Source organism: Castor canadensis, chromosome 19, assembly GCF_047511655.1.
Source record: "Castor canadensis chromosome 19, mCasCan1.hap1v2, whole genome shotgun sequence".
In the NCBI taxonomy this organism is placed as follows: Eukaryota; Metazoa; Chordata; class Mammalia; order Rodentia; family Castoridae; genus Castor; species Castor canadensis.
In genome coordinates, this window is record NC_133404.1 from 41,174,740 (window position 1) to 41,190,182 (window position 15,443).

Consider the following 15,443-nt stretch of genomic DNA (forward strand, 5'->3'; position numbering starts at 1 on the left):
CAGTGGCTTCCCACTGGCTTTGAGAAGTGACTCACACACTTTTATTCTGAAAGCGACAGGAGCTGCCGGGCCCCCACCCACCCACCTGCCAGAGAGCGCTGTTGTAGACTCAGTAGGACCCGCTGCACAGTCACACTGGCCAGTACTGTGCACTTCCATTCCACATGATTCAAACATCCTTCCATCCCACCTGACATCTTGTGACACCCAAGTGCCAGGTCCATGCCTGGCTGGAGGACACAGAGATGACTCAAAGTCTCCAGGAGCAAGGAACACCATGTCCCTGGGTTCCTATGTTTTAGCTACTTAGTCATGTTAGTGTCCGTTGGAAAGTGGCTTTTGAAATAGCAGCTCTCAGACAGCCTTGGCCTTGTCTTTCTTTGGTGGAGAAAAAGCCAGAGTGTCTCTTCTCTCAGCAAGTCACCTTCCCAAACCACCCAGTCATGCCTCCTCTGTAAGACCAGGCTGAGGTCTCAGATTTCATCTTGTCTTTGAAAAGCCACCAAAAGATTAGATGTCTAATCTTGTCATCTGTGCTAATCCCAGAAGGATTAAATACACAGAACCTCATTATAATCCCCCAGTATTAGAAAACAGACAACCATATGTAGTGCTTAGTTTAACAAGCTAGGGAGGGGCTCCCAGTCCCGAGGGGGTCAGCAATGAACATCAGGTAGAGATCCTAGGAGCACCCAGCACCTTCCAGAGGGCTGATCCTAGTGCTAGGAAGACACACCATGTCTTTGCCCTTCCCTTGTCTGGGACAGGTAGCCGCTTTTTGATTTTTGGTTTGTTTTAATAGTACTGGAGTTGAAACTCAGGTCCTTGTGCTTGCTAGGTAGCATGCTACCACACCCCAGCCCTGCTTTGTTTTGTTTTTTGTTTTTTGGTTTTTTTTAGACAGAGTCTTGCTAGGTAGCCCAGGCTGGCATTGAACTCACGATCCTTCTGCCTCAGCCTCCCCAGTGCTGGGATTGCAGTCGTGCACCAGCATGCCCGGCTCAGGTGGCAGGTCTTCACAGAACACCCAACAGCTTGTCCAGCACCAGGCAGGGCTGCCTTTTATCCAGATCAGACTCAGTTAGATTTAATTAAATGGAGGTCCCATGGTGCCAACACAATTAGCTGTAATTGCTCCTCAGCAGTGTAGCAAATCCAAGTTTTGTTACTAACCCAGCCATGTCTGAACATCTGCTCCTGGTCTCAAAGAATTAGTCTCAACCTGAATAAAGGCAGATGTAGGAGGAATCAGGTGGGGAGAGAGTGAGATGTGCAAACCGTGAATCTCAAAGTACTATTCAATATGTAGATTGTGGTGTAAGGCAGAGGACTTGGACTTAGAGTTCAAGTCCAGGCGCTCACTCATTCTCTGTGAGGGAGGGCAAGTCATCACACATCTTTAGATCTGCCTCCCGTCTGTGTCTCAGTTGAACTGAGAGCCTGGAACAGTGCACCCCTTCTTTCCTTTAGCTGTTCCGGTCGCACTGACTGAGTGTCCCTAAGCACCTGGGCTCTCAGACACAGGGGGGTGGAGTTTATAATCTAATCAAGGCTCATTCAATGTTAGAACGACACAGGAAGAGAGATGATCAGCCAAGGGATGATGTTAGGCAGAGACCCAAGGAAACGGCAGAGAAGTAAAGATTTCTTCTGCTCCAGCCCAGCCATTGGTTGAGATGGAGTCTCTAGAACACCTGCTTCTATGAGCTTGGTGTCTCCACAGGGAGCTCAGAGCTGTAGACCACCTTCATACCAGGGTTACCTGTCCCAGAGGGAAGTCGGGAACCTTTGGGGCCACTAAGTGGTAGGCCCAGGCAGTCTAACCACAGAACTCTTTCACCCAGCCAGGAGGCAAGACTGCCCCGTTAAAGGCCCTATATTTAGGGCGCCTGGTGGCCTGGGGAAACAAAATGGAATTTCTGGGTTTGATTTAGTGTTCTGTCAAGCATCTGTGATGTCAGCTGAGAGCATTTGGAGACTCCCTCTTTATATCACAGCTCCCCACAATACCCAGCATTCCCTGGAAATTCAGGTTCCTTCCATTGCTACCTTTTTAAAAAGAGACACTTGGCTGTGACCTAAGTGGGGATAAAAGTCTGGCCTTTCCAGTTCCAAAGTTAAGAGGTCAAGGTTCAGCCAGGCACTGGTGGCTTGTTTATAATCCTAGCTCCTCTGAAGGCAGAGATCAGGAGGATCAAGGTTCAAAGCCAGCCCTCGTCAAATAGTTCTCAACATCCTATCTTAAAAAAACCCATCACAATGAAAATAAATAAATAAATAAATAAATAAAACAGGCTGATGGAATGACTCAAACTGTAAGAGCACCTGCCTAGCAAGCATGAGGCCCTAAGTTCAAACCCCAGTGCCCCCCCTACCCCCCGCAAAAAAAAAAAAAAAAAGAGGTCAAGATTCCTTCTGGCCTTGCTTTTTGTTCCTTCAGGGGCCTGGCCAGGACCCTTCAGAGGCCTGTCATGAGAGTCCATTAGCCACCAGGTCATTATTGAAAGTTGAGAACTGCCCCAACCCCTGCTGGATGCAGGAAAGAGAAATAGGAGACCCAGGCTTCTGGTCAAGACAGGTGTGCTAAAGACACACGTGCTTCCTTCTCAGATGGCACAGGTCTCACCAGCGGGGAGGGAGCTACATTTGGCCACCGGCTCAGCCCTTAACCTTGAATCTCTTTTGCCTCATCCCAGCTCCAGGAGCTCCCCAGCTTTTAGGTCATAATCAGTCATCAGAGTGTAGAAAGGGAACAAGAGAGTCTCCTGGGACTCAGGAATATTCTCCAGCTTAATCTGGGCAGTGGTTACCTGCATGTTCACTGATGGTGCATTTCTGTGTGCATATCACATCTCCTGGAAAAGAGAAAGGGTAAGGCAGCCTTAAGTGTGTTGCTGCCTAATGGTTTCCGAGAAGTAATGCAGAGGGATAAAGCATTAAGCAACGTGTGTGCTACCCCTGGCATTAAAAGGAAGTTAGAGGAAAGTTATCTTTTACTGCATTTTGTTTGCTTGTTTTTTGCAGTACTGGATTTGAACTCAGAGTCTCACATTTGCTGGACAGATGCCCATCCCCCGTAGCCCTTTCTGCTCTGGTTATTTTGGAGCTAGGGTCTCACTTTTTTTGCCCAGGCCAGCCTGGACCACGACCCTCCTGTTCTAGGCTCCCCACAATAGCTGGGATGACAGACTCACACCACCATGTCCAGCTACTAGTTGAGATGGGGGTCTCACAAGCTGTTGAGATGTGGCCCCTTGAACGTTTTGCCTGACTGTCCTTGAGCCTTGCTTCTCCTGATGTCAGCCTGTTAAGTAGCTAGAATTATGGGTGTGAGCCTCCAGTGCCTGGCACTCTTACTACATCTTTTGTCATCTGAATTCTGTGCCATGTACGTGAGTTACCTACCCCAAATTAATGCAGATTCCTGGGCCTCTTACAGAATCAGCTTCTCTGGGGTGAGGCCCAGGAACACTCATTTCTAGTACCCTGTCCAAGTGATTCTTTGCACAGCCTGGCTTAGGCTGTGTCCCACAACAAAAGGAAGATGGATATACAGGAGTTGTCCTGGCCTCAAAAGGTAGTATCCTCCCTGCCGGCTGATTAGGGCTGGCACACCTCTGAGCTGGCACCAGGTCAGCCACTCACTTCTCTGTTTTAAATTTGCACTCTTCCTCGCTGCTGAATTTTGTATGTGCGTCTATGCCAGCATCCCAATGCCCTCTGCTAAGTTGTACTAGAATGAGGCTCCCTGCACTGTGGGGCTGGGCTTTAGAAGGACGTGATGAGTCCCCTCCCCATGTGTGGCCATGAACCTTCCCCTTTTAGCAAAGCTTCTGGGACACAGCATGACTCTGGTGGCTTCCCAGGGGACACCAGCTGAGCTCATCTCTCCTGGGCAAACCAGGTCCAAACAACCTCTCCATTCAGAAGGCCCCTCTGAGTATTTCTGAATGAGTCTGCCTCCCTTGGCACCCTGTCCCTGTGTCACCAAGAACATTTAACCTGTCCTACAGAGCATCCTAGGCATCCCTCAGGACTGAAGTTCACCCCTCCCCGCTTCCCCCAATGCTGGCTAGAAGATCCTGTAAATAACACCTGCTTAGTGCTTTTCTGAATACAAAATACCATGAGTCACTGTACACATGGGTACAGCATCCCAATTTGTAACCTGAGAAGATAAATCCCAAAGGGTTTTCTCTTGCTTTTATTTACATCTGTGTGTGAACACTGATGCTTGTGAATACCCTGAATATCTGTTTTGATGACCGTGAACATCTAAACAGGTTTCTTGTGACCACCGTTAAAGGGACACTGTTATTGATACGTGGTACCTCCACTGATGGGCACTACTGATGCCTGGTTTTCTCTAACACCGGGGGCATCTGGGAACAAGGTAGTCAAAGGCCAGTATCTCTCCAACACACAGACATGCACATATGTCTCTGTCATAGTGTGTTGGCACCATCGAGTGATCCTCCAGCTTGCATTTTCTTTAATGTTTGATATACCTGAAATGATTGCATGACCTCACCCTTTCTCCCGCAGGCTGCACGTGGGAGTTTGGAGCCATGGTGAACTACATCAAAAAGGCCTACCCCTTCACCCAGCTGGTGGTCGTGGGCTTCAGCCTGGGCGGTAACATCGTGTGCAAGTACTTGGGGGAGATCCAGGCAAACCAAGAGCGGGTCCTGTGTTGCGTCAGCGTGTGCCAGGGGTATAGTGCGCTGAGGTGAGTCATCTCTACCACATGAACCCACTTCTTCCTCCTGTCCATCCTTCAGTCAGAATTCGGTCACTAAGATACCTCAAGACCCCAGATGTGGCCCAGGGACCACCATGGCAGATCTGGGGCAAGTTTGAGTCTTGAACTCACCGGGTTTTACTTCTACATCCTATACTGATGTTGCCTGTCCAACCTGTCAAGCCTGGGATATGCAGGTGCATTTTAGGGTCAGATCTGTAGCTGGACCGGCCACAGCCCCCCAGAAGCTGCTGCTTCCCCAGGGAGTCTGGGTGAGAATACGGCAGCACCGGGATGTATGGTAGACATGGGGACCAGCAGCCAGGATCTGAACACTGGGCCTCATGACCCCAGATCCCTCCCTCCTATAGGACAGTGTGAGGTGACATCTGAACAGGGTCTGTGAGGTCAGTGTCCTCAGCTCCAAGGACTCATCTCCCTCAGGCACCCCAGATGTCCACACAGAAGATCTGACCTATGATAAGTAAAGGCTTACTTGTCCCCCAAGTCTCCTGCCAACACACACCTGCAGGACTCATCCTAGCAGGGCCTCCTCTGCGTCTGCTTTGCCCGCCCCCAAGACCGCTGCACCCAGCTCTTGTCCTTACACCTCACACTCACACTCACACTTTGCTGCAGGCTCTTCAAATACATTGACAGTCTTTCCTGTTCTTAGTCTTCTCGATAATGTCTTTTGTATTTGAGATGGCGTGAAGTGGCGTGACCATTTGTTAAAGATCTCTGGAAGAAATCCACAGTCGCAGGAGAAAGTAAAACAAAAACATCTTCACTGATTTAGTGCAACACCAAAGTTTTCATTGTAATGAAAGCCCTTCGCTTTTGCCTCTCCATACCTGCTGCAGCTCAGCCTGCTTCATTACTCTCTGATGGCTATAGGTAACCTAGATTACTTCTGAAGGTACACATTTTACTGGAATTTGAAGCCAGTGCCCAAGGGCAAATGTGAGCCCTGAATTCGACCTCTGCCCAAAGCTTCAAATGATCCAAAAAGGAAGAGGATCTCAAGTCAGAATCTGATTGATGACATGTGAGGCTCTAGACTCCAGGAATCGCCTTTTGGACTCATTTCCTAGGTGACTTCCAATGCTTGGCCATGATTAGCAGTCACTGTAGACCTCTGATGTCTCCAGGTCTGGCCTTCAGCCTAGGTGTCCCTGCATCCACTAGGAACCAGCTGAAGTCTCCTTTTTCTTGGTTTGGCTAGAAACACTCAACCCCCCAGTTCATAGCCACGTGCAAACCTAGCTAACCAGAGTCCCATCCCACCCAGTCACTGAGATAAGAAATAGCAAGCAGGGGGCCAGCCACCGCCACATCTGAGGGAGCAGTCCTCCCTGGGCTCACCTGACAGCTGGCCCAGTTTACAGCAGGTCTGCCATTTGTGGTATGGGAGTCACTAGATTCCCTCCCTAGCCTGTCTGCCGTGAGCTTGCTGTAAATACTCGCCATGTGTCCAGGCAGCTTTGGATTTGATAAACAGGATGATCGGGACAAGTTTCTTTTCCTCTTCTTTTTCAATACAGAAATCTTAAAATGACAAGTTTCATTCCATTTTGCTGCAACAGCGCCATCTGCTGTTAGCAAAGACACATGATCACAGCATACAGGTGTTTGAACAAAAACAGAGAAGGTTCAAGAAAGCAGGAAGCTACTTTATGTAGTCCACATGGCCCCTTCCCCAAGATCTCAAAGACCTTGGTGCACACAGTTATCTACTGTCACACAAGCCTCATGCAACAAGGAAAAAAAGAGGCAACTTTTTTTCTCTGGAGCTAGTTAGCATTAGGGCTAAGGTCATGCTTTCCTGCACAGGGGAACTTTTGTCAGGTCACAGAGACCTTGTGCCATGTGTGCTGATGTCACCCAGGACTCAGGTTCCCTCAGCCTCTTAACCAGATGGCTGAATGAGTGAAGGATACTTCCTAACCCTAAACCAGTAGAGCTGTTTTTCCTGTCTACACTTGAGGGCAATGAGCCTTGTTGGTCCTGGGATGGTGGTGGCTGAGCTGCCTCTTACACCAGGGTGTCATCAGAGGCCCCCTTGCATCTGCAGGGGCCACACAGGAGGCCATGCTTCTGGGAGACCCCTTCTGGTGGAGTCTGAAGAACTGCCCATTCGGTGATCCCCTCTCTCTGGCTTCTTATTTCCAAAGCTCACCTCCCTGCTAGCCTAGCCAAAGCTTCTGAGAGAAGCCACCCACCTGCTGTCATTTGCAAAGTCTAGCTGCTACTAAACCAGCTCACATTTTGTCATGTCAACACTGGGGGGTGGGGTAGGGGACACAAATGCCCTGAAATTACATGGTGTCTAGCAGACTTTAGTGTGTTCCCTCAGCATGAACAGCTACCAGCCGGCCTGGGGAATCTGGGTGGTCAGACACAGTCTACTTTCTGAACGAGTTAGTTGAATCTTTGTTATGAAGACTCTTGATTACAAGTTCATCCATTAAGTGACCAGACAGGAACGCGAGAGGGAGACCTGGTGAGGCCAGAGGGTAGATGAGTTTGTTCATTGACCTCCTCCCAGGTACTGGGACACATCCCTGAACGGGACAGATGAGGCCTCTGCCCTCTTCCCCCTCATGGAACTTTTCTTTTTTGGTGGTACTGGAGTTTGAACTCAGGACTTCATACTTGCTAGGCAGATGCTCTACTTTGAGCCACACTACCAGCCCCTCATGGAGCTTGAAGAGGGAAGGGAAGCTTTGCTGGGCTATTTGCAGCTAAAATCAATTTATCTTTCCTGACGAAGCCCGAAAAAAATCTCATCACATTGCAGAAGTGGCCTGTAGTCATATAATTAAAAGCATTTTTATCAATAGGTGAAATAGTTGCAGTTTGAGACCCTTGGCACTCAATGACAGTACAGGGATCGTTACAAAGCCACATACCAACAAACGCTTGCTAGTAATATGTCACACACGAGGACCAAGGAGTTCCTCGGTCAAGTAGGGTGGTCAGTGGGGTGGCATTTGGGAAGGTGGGCAGAAGAGTAGCACCCTGCCCAGGCCAGGACAACAGAGGAGTCGGCAGCTCTCCCTAAGCACAGCGTGCTCCTGGCTGAGTGTGTTAGCATCGCCATGTGTAACCAGTGCTAACACAGCCACTACAACTTGCAAGTGTTCTTCAGCAGGGCTCTTTCCTTGGAACATTCCCTTCCACTTTAATTCCTCTTGATCTGAACCTGTCGCACTCATTTGCAAAGTGAAGGGGTTGGGAGGTGGGATTCTCCAAGCTATACCCCAGCAGCTCAGTTGGCTCAGATCTCCCTTGCCTGAGTAAAAACTCTCAGTGTATACTCAGGATGCCTGCTTATTCAGACTTTTTCTAAGTGGATTAAAAATCTGTCACCTTCCATAACATCTTTAAAATTCTTTTTTGGGGATATATTTTATATTCTCTTAGTTTTCACCTCTGCCCCCCTCCCCAGTACTAGAGTTTGAACTCAGGGTCTTGCACTTGCTGGGCAGGCACTCTGCTGCTTGAGCCACACCCCAGTCCTAAAAATTCTTTTTGATAGTTCAAAGAGAAGACCCTCACCAGCGAATAGCTCTGAAGCAGTATGGGTAATATTTTATTATCATTTAATGTCACACTGATTAGAAGTGACATCTTAAGGGAACTTGGCTTATTTTGCCAGTGGATAGATAGATGGGTGGCTGGAAAAAGCTTTTTACAAATCCCTATGCCATTCTCATATAAGACTTCCAGGGAAACCATGGAAGCGCCAGGTTTGGGGGTGCCCTTCTCTTCTCGGTGACCTCAGTGACAGCATCGCTTCTTTGAGAGTTTTGCTTCTCTCCTTTTGGAGCCCACCTGGCGCTTTCAGGCATCCTTCCTAACCAGTGAGGGTTCACTCAGGGTGACGCACAAGTGTCTCTTCCTGTGTTGATGGCCTAGCTGCTTCCCTCAGGTACTGCATTCTCTCCTTGCTCCTTAGCCAGTGACTGCTGGTGAAGCAGTCCATGCCATCCCCACTCTTCTGGAGGTCACAACTGTCTAGAGGCAAGTCTCGAGCTCCAACGTTCTGCTGTTCAGCCAAGCACCTGTTTGTGTAGTGTCTGAGGTAACATTTCCTGGCTTTAGTGCCATTTTGTGAGTTGCACCAAGAATGTAAAATGTTTGTCGCCCATCTGACCCAGCAGTTCTCACCCAAACATTCTTGGCTTTGGGACCACATGTGTCTGTTCCTTACCAAACAGCTCTGTTCTGCTTCTCTTCCCAAAAGGTGACCTTATCTTGAGTAGCCACTCAAGAGTCCCCTCACCAGGTGCTTCCCGTCTCATGGAGACTTGGACACCTCTGAGGTCTCAGAAGTTAAGCTGTCCTCGTGCGTGCGCCACCCATTGGCACATGGGTGGAACTATGAGCGTCCTCTCTTCCTCCCCCTTAAAGTTTCCTGTTCACTCTCGTGACTCCCTACTGGTCCATCCACCTGTCAAAGTTGAAGTCTGCCCACCATGGTACCTATGTCATCTCTGTTTCACCTGAGTGTTCTCCCTCTACCACCATTGTCTTAAAGTTTCCTGATGGGGTCACCTGCTTCCCAGGAAGACATTTGTCTCTCCTTCTGAGCTCAGGAGCCATGTCTCCAGCCAAAGTCAGACATTCCTGACACCCCTGGCCAGCTCTCCCCGACCACATCCACCCTGTCTGCAGAATTCTGTCACTGTTTGCAGCAGTGAAAACACTGCCAAGGTCCTCTGAGGGGCCTCTGTCCAGCTTCTGTCCAGATACCTCAGCTGCAGAAGCAACCTTGGTGGAAAGGAAATTTCTAGATTTGGCAGATGAGGAAACTAAGAGGTAGGGGTGAGTGATCGTGCAGTTTGATGACCTCCATGGCCAAGTTGGAATCGCCTCTGCTGAACTTCCTGCCCAGTCATCTTACCCCATCATCCCGTCACTAGGCCCAAGGCTGCAGGCTCACCTGATGAGCGAGACCCTGGCATTGACCCGAGCCACATGGTTGAGGCTTTCCTTATACTGTATCTGGTCCCTTTCCATACTGTGAGGGAGGTGAGGTCCACACACTGCAGTCTGACCAGGAAAAACCAACTCGGACTCCTTGTGACTCATTCACCTGTAACTCTTCAGCAAGGCAAACCATTTTCAGTAGCTCATAATACAAAATGGTTTTCCTTCTTCCTTCCTGCCTCATCTTCCTCCTCCTCCTCCATTATTATGAAAAATTTTAGCACATTAAAATCTTTCAAGTAGAATATTGAAGCACACACAGATGCACACAGCAACTCATGGCCACTATTAATTCATCCTCTGGTCCACTCACCATGCCCCAGTGGACAGGTGATTATATTTTAGCAAATGTCGAGATTCTTAGTAACTTTTCTTTTCTTTTTGCAGTGCTGGGGATTGAACCCAGGGCCCTTGTGCAACTTGTTCTTAAATCTAACCACAAATACCATTATCACAACAAACATTAATATAATTCCCTAATGTCATCCTATTTCCCTTCGGTGTTCAGGTTTGTTTGATTGTCTGTGTTGATTGTTTTAAGTTTCTTTTAGACTCTTAAGTTCCCCTCTCACATGTCCTTTCAGTTTTATGATGACCATGTTAAAGAAATGAGGTCTTTTATTTTAAGTATTTGGGATGGATGGTTTTGTAACACATTGACTTATTGTTTTCTCGTAGTAAAAGTTATAGTAAAATTTTTAGGAAAAGAATTCAGTATAACAGGATTAAACTGGGGAGAAATAGGGGGAAAAGGAGAACTACTTCCTGCATCCCATGCAGGAAATAGGTTAACTATGTTTTATTAAACCAATAGAAATTAGCTTTGGCTTCCTTCATTATATATCCAAAGATGGCCAAAGACCACCCCAAATATACTGAGTGGTAAACCACCAAAAATAACGGGAATCCATGTTAACCAGAATTAACAACGTGGATTATTACCCTAGCACCATCACCCTCCCGTGGGCCCTGGAACCCTGTGAACCCCCAGAGCCCCGCATAGACCAGCCCCTGTGGTGTGAGTCAGGCAAAAATCACTCTGCAGGACTGGCACATCTTAACCCTGGGGTCAGCAGCTCCTCTAAAATGAGGAAGGTGCTAATGAAAGCACAAATGCCCCTTCTGCAAAGGGAGGAATGATGAGGCAAGACGAAACAGGATTAGAGACCTCAGGTTCTCAGGAAAGGGCAGCCAGCTGGGACGGCAGGTTGTGACTCAGGGGTTGGGTGATGTCTCCTGCAGACCACGAGGCAGGTGTCCATAGAGCTGCCTCAGCCAGGGTCCTACCCCTGGTGACCTGTCCTGTGCTTTCTGTTCCATCAGTGTGTGGGGAGGTCTCACGTGTTAAGCAGTGGCTGTGACCTTGGAAGGCAGCGCTCTTCTCAGTGGGTCACTGGCCATTTAGCCCACAGACCATTTAACTTTCTGTGGTTGGAGCAGACTCTGAGTCTGTGACTAAGAGAAAGCCAGACAGAGGAGGGCCAGGAATGCCGCTGACAGACAGCAGGGCCTCTTCATCCTGGAGGCTTCCGAAGGCATTGTGATTCCCCACAGATGTTTGAGCACTGCACCTTACAGCCCTCTCCAACATAGGAGTCGCAGTGAGCAGAGCCCCAGCCGGGCCCGGCCCCGCACAGCTCCCCTCTCACTCGTGGTTCTTCTAGGGCCCAGGAGACCTTCATGCAGTGGGACCAGTGCCGGCGCTTCTACAACTTCCTCATGGCCGACAACATGAAGAAGATCATCCTTTCCCACAGGTATGTGCCTTCCATCTGTCTCACAAGACACACGACTCCTTTCTGAGCTCCTCCAGGAGGCCCTGAAAGCCAAAGCACCCGTTTCTCCAGGAGGAAAAATAAAAGGTGCAGAGTCACGCATGGTGGTGCATGCCTATAATCCCAGCATTCCAGAGACTGAGGCAAGAGGTTCTCGAGTTTGATGTCAGCCTGGGCTACAAAGTGAGTTCCAGGCCAGCCTAGGCTGTCGAGATCCTGTCTCATTGCAGACTGCTGGCTGCCTAGGTGACCTGGTTAGAAACACACTTGTCCCAAACTAATTTGCCAAACAAATCACTTTCTGCCTCCGTAATTCCCACTGACAGGGCATGGTAGCACACATCTGTAGTCCCAGCTACAGGGGAGCTAGAGATCTGGAGGATCTTGGTTTGAAGCCAACCTGGGCAAAAAGTTAGTAATACTCCGATCTCAATCAACAAGCCATATGTGGTGGTACATTCTATGATCCCAGCTGTGAGGGAGGCAGAGGTACGAGGATCCAGATCCAAGGCCAGCACCAGGGAAAAACTTGAGACCCTATTGAAGAAATAACTAATGTTAAAAAGGGATGAGGCTTGGCTCAAATAATAGAGTGCTTGCCTGGCATGCAAGAACCCTGGGCTCCATCCCTGGTACTGAAGAAAAGAAAAATACATGTAATTCCCACTAAATCGGAGACACTTGTACACCATTCTTTCCCCATTAGAGCAGTTCTGAGGTGGCTTGTCATTGTTGCCCTCCACCCTAGGATACTCTCTGTTCAGGCAGCAGGACTGAACCTTGCCTGGCCCTTGGGGCTCTAAGCAAGCAGCCTGGTGACAGGAGGCTCAGAGCAGAGCGTCAGTTCCTCCATGCTGGAGCTCAGGCCCCTGCACGTTCCCCAGGCCCATCCTGCCTCTCTGCTCTCAGTCGTTCATGGCTAACCCATCAGGCACGTGCAACCGGGCCGGCAGCAGCTATCAGTGATAAGACTGTGACTGTCGCTGTCATCTCTCCCTCCCACACACCTCCTGCTTCAGCTACACCCTCTGTCCTCTCACGTGGCTTACTGTCCTGAGGGGGACTTGCGGTGTTCCCCTACCCCAAGTCTCAGCTTATGGGATCCATCTCAGGTCTCTGCACCTCCACCAGGTTGCTTCCCTGTGTGGTTCCTGCGAACACAGAAACCTGGGAGGCCTTGAGCCTGCGCTAATTTCTCCCAAGGCCTCGTTCCTTATGATCACTCAACAAACACACTTTGGGAGGGATTTAGGGAAAAGCTTTCTGACTAAATGATCAGTTTATGAGTCTCTTTTTGGGTGTTTTGTTTGTTTATTTGTTTTTTGAGATGTGTCCCACTGTGTTGCCCAGGCTGTCCCCAAGCTCCTGGGCTCATGCTGTCCTCCTTCTGCCTCTGCTTCTTGAGTGCTGGGACTACAGATGTGCACCACCACACCCAGTTCTTAGACTCTTTTTCCAGTGGTTAAAAGGAAACGTGGTACTGCCCATTGCTGCCACACACCCCAGACTGGGCTTCTGTGGGTGGGGTCCACAAGGTGCCTGAGCAAGCCTGGTGCTCACAGCCTCACAGGCTGCCAAGCTTCCAGGACTGTCCTCATATCCGGTGGGTGGAGAACAGAGGGAGACTTATGTCCCCTGTGCTGTGACAACCATCAATTCCATTCGACTCTTGTGGTTTGAGCATCGACCACAGGCAGGGCACTGAGTGGGGTGCAGCTTGGCTGAGGTCTGGTGGGCCTGGGGCTTTGCTGAGGTTCCACAGCCCAAGGGGTGAACCCAGGCCACTGATACAAACTCCAAGTAGCTCTGTCTGCCTTCCAGCCCCTCTGCAGTGGAGAGGGCTCCTCCCAGGAAATACTTGTCCTGCTAAAGTGCTCGGGCTTGCTAAATAGTCTCCAAGGTTCATTACTTGGTTCTGAACAAACTAGGAAATTGTGCTATAAGAGTATTACCTTTTTAAATTTTACTACAGAAAGCCAAACACTGAAATTTTAAGGGAACTTCAGGTTGTATATTCTGTCCCATAAATTTGTGTGTGTGTGTGTGTGTGTGTGTGTGTGTGTGTGTGTGACACTGGGGTTTGAACTCAGGGCCTCATACTTGCTAGGCAGGTGCTCTACCACTTGAGCCATTCTGCCAGCCCTTTGTCATGATGGATATTTTTGAGATAGGGTCTTGTGAACTATTTGCTAGGCTGGCTTCAAACCGCGTTCCTCCTGATCTCTGCCTCTGAGAAGCTGGGATTGCAGGCGTGAGCCATTGCACCTGGCTTGTCCCATAAGTACATAATCTGTTGAAAAACTAAGTACTAAAGAAATATGTACCTCTTTTGGAGAGGTTGTGAAAGGATACCCGCTCACTGGGTTTCCTTGGTGAATCATTCCTGCGTGTAGCCAAGCCTCAAAGGAAGCCCTGCCCTCAGCTGTGCGACTGAGAGCACTTGCTTGGAGCGCTCATTTTCATCCTTATCTTTGTGGTCATCCTCTGGGGATAGAGCTCCCTCTTCATAGCAATGACCACTGTACTGGAGACCATGGGCCCTTGTATCCAGGGGTTCTGCATGCACAGATTCAAACAGCTCAGAATTATAGTCATACCTACAAGGTTTTAGCTGTACTGAACACATGCAGATTCTTTTCTTCTCATTGTTCCCTAAACAATACAGCCCAGCAACTATTTAAATAGCATTTGCATTGCTTTAGGTCTTGTAAGTAATTCAGAGATGGTTCAAAGCATACGTCAGGAAGGCTTAGGTTAGATGCAAATCCCAAAGCCAGGCACAGTGGTGTGCGCCTGTAGTCTCAGCTACTCTGGAGGCCAAAGCAGGAGGATCACTTGAGCCCAGACATTCAAGGCCAGCCTGCACAACACAGCAAGACCCTCCCACTGAAAAAAAAAAAAAAAAGACCAATTCTACACCATTTTATGTAAGGTACCAGTGTTGACCAGTCTCCTGTGGGTGCCAGTGGTTAATCATACACAGCTGTGTAGCTAACCCTTTGAGAGCTGTTGATGTGTCCAAATGCTAAATGGGTCAGCCATTATCATAAAGGGAAGAGGACAGTGTCAACACCACTATAAAAATGAGCAGCTGTTTGTCCCTCTGCCCCAACCCCAGGCTCACCCTGAGGCTTTCTCCCCTGTGCTGAAGGTTCAGCCACCTGCACACCCAGTCTTCAGTGTGTCTGGAAGCCCCAGGAGGAAAATAAGGTCTTGACGGTCCCCGTTCCGTGGTGATTCAAGTCACCAGCACATGCTCATCCTCTGGGGTGCATGCGTCTAGCTGATTACATCCCGGACTCTCCTGGCTTGCCTGTGGGCAAGGAGGTGGGCTCGGCTGTACTGGTTATCGTCTGTGTCAGTCTCTGCTTTTGTGTCTCGATCCAGGCAAGCTCTTTTTGGAGACCATGTGAAGAAACCTCAGAGCCTGGAGGACTCGGACTTGAGCCGGCTCTACACAGCAACCTCCCTGATGCAGATAGATGACAACGTGATGAGGTGGGTCCCTCGGGCAGGAGAGGACAGCTATGGAGTGGGTGCCAGGCAGGGCTGCAGGCCAGCTCTGCCCAACTCCATCCCCTTCAATGTTAAAGTATTTTTTTTTTCTTTGAATACATGTCTAGTGTTTTTTTGTTTTGGGTTTTGGTTTTTTGGGTTTTGTTTTATTTTTGCAGTACTGAAGTTTGAACTCAGGGCCTACACCTTGAGCCATGCCACCAGCCCTTCTCTGTGTTGGGTTTTTTGAGGTAGGGTCTGAGAACTATTTGCCCGGGCTGGCTTCGAACCTCCATCCTCCTGATCTCTGCCTCCTGCGTAGCTGGGATTACAGGCATGAGTCACTGGTGCCCGGCCACTTCTTAAAATGACTTCTACAGGTTTCAGTGTTCCATATTCATAATGGCTAGAAAATACACCAGCCATTTTCACCCTCC

At 49.1% G+C, this 15,443-nt stretch overlaps 1 protein-coding gene across 6 annotated transcripts in view; it reads left to right on the forward strand.

Moving 5' to 3' along the window:
* The window catches only part of Abhd2 (abhydrolase domain containing 2, acylglycerol lipase), a 91,405-nt gene that overhangs the window by 66,025 nt on the left and 9,937 nt on the right, over positions 1-15,443 (forward strand). For all 6 annotated transcript variants that reach the window (XM_074061680.1, XM_020165479.2, XM_020165477.2 and 3 more), the window contains 3 exons: positions 4,546-4,729; positions 11,401-11,493; positions 14,899-15,009. In XM_074061680.1, coding sequence (XP_073917781.1) covers positions 4,546-4,729; positions 11,401-11,493; positions 14,899-15,009 — 388 coding nt within the window. The remainder of the gene's footprint in view (positions 1-4,545; positions 4,730-11,400; positions 11,494-14,898; positions 15,010-15,443) is intronic.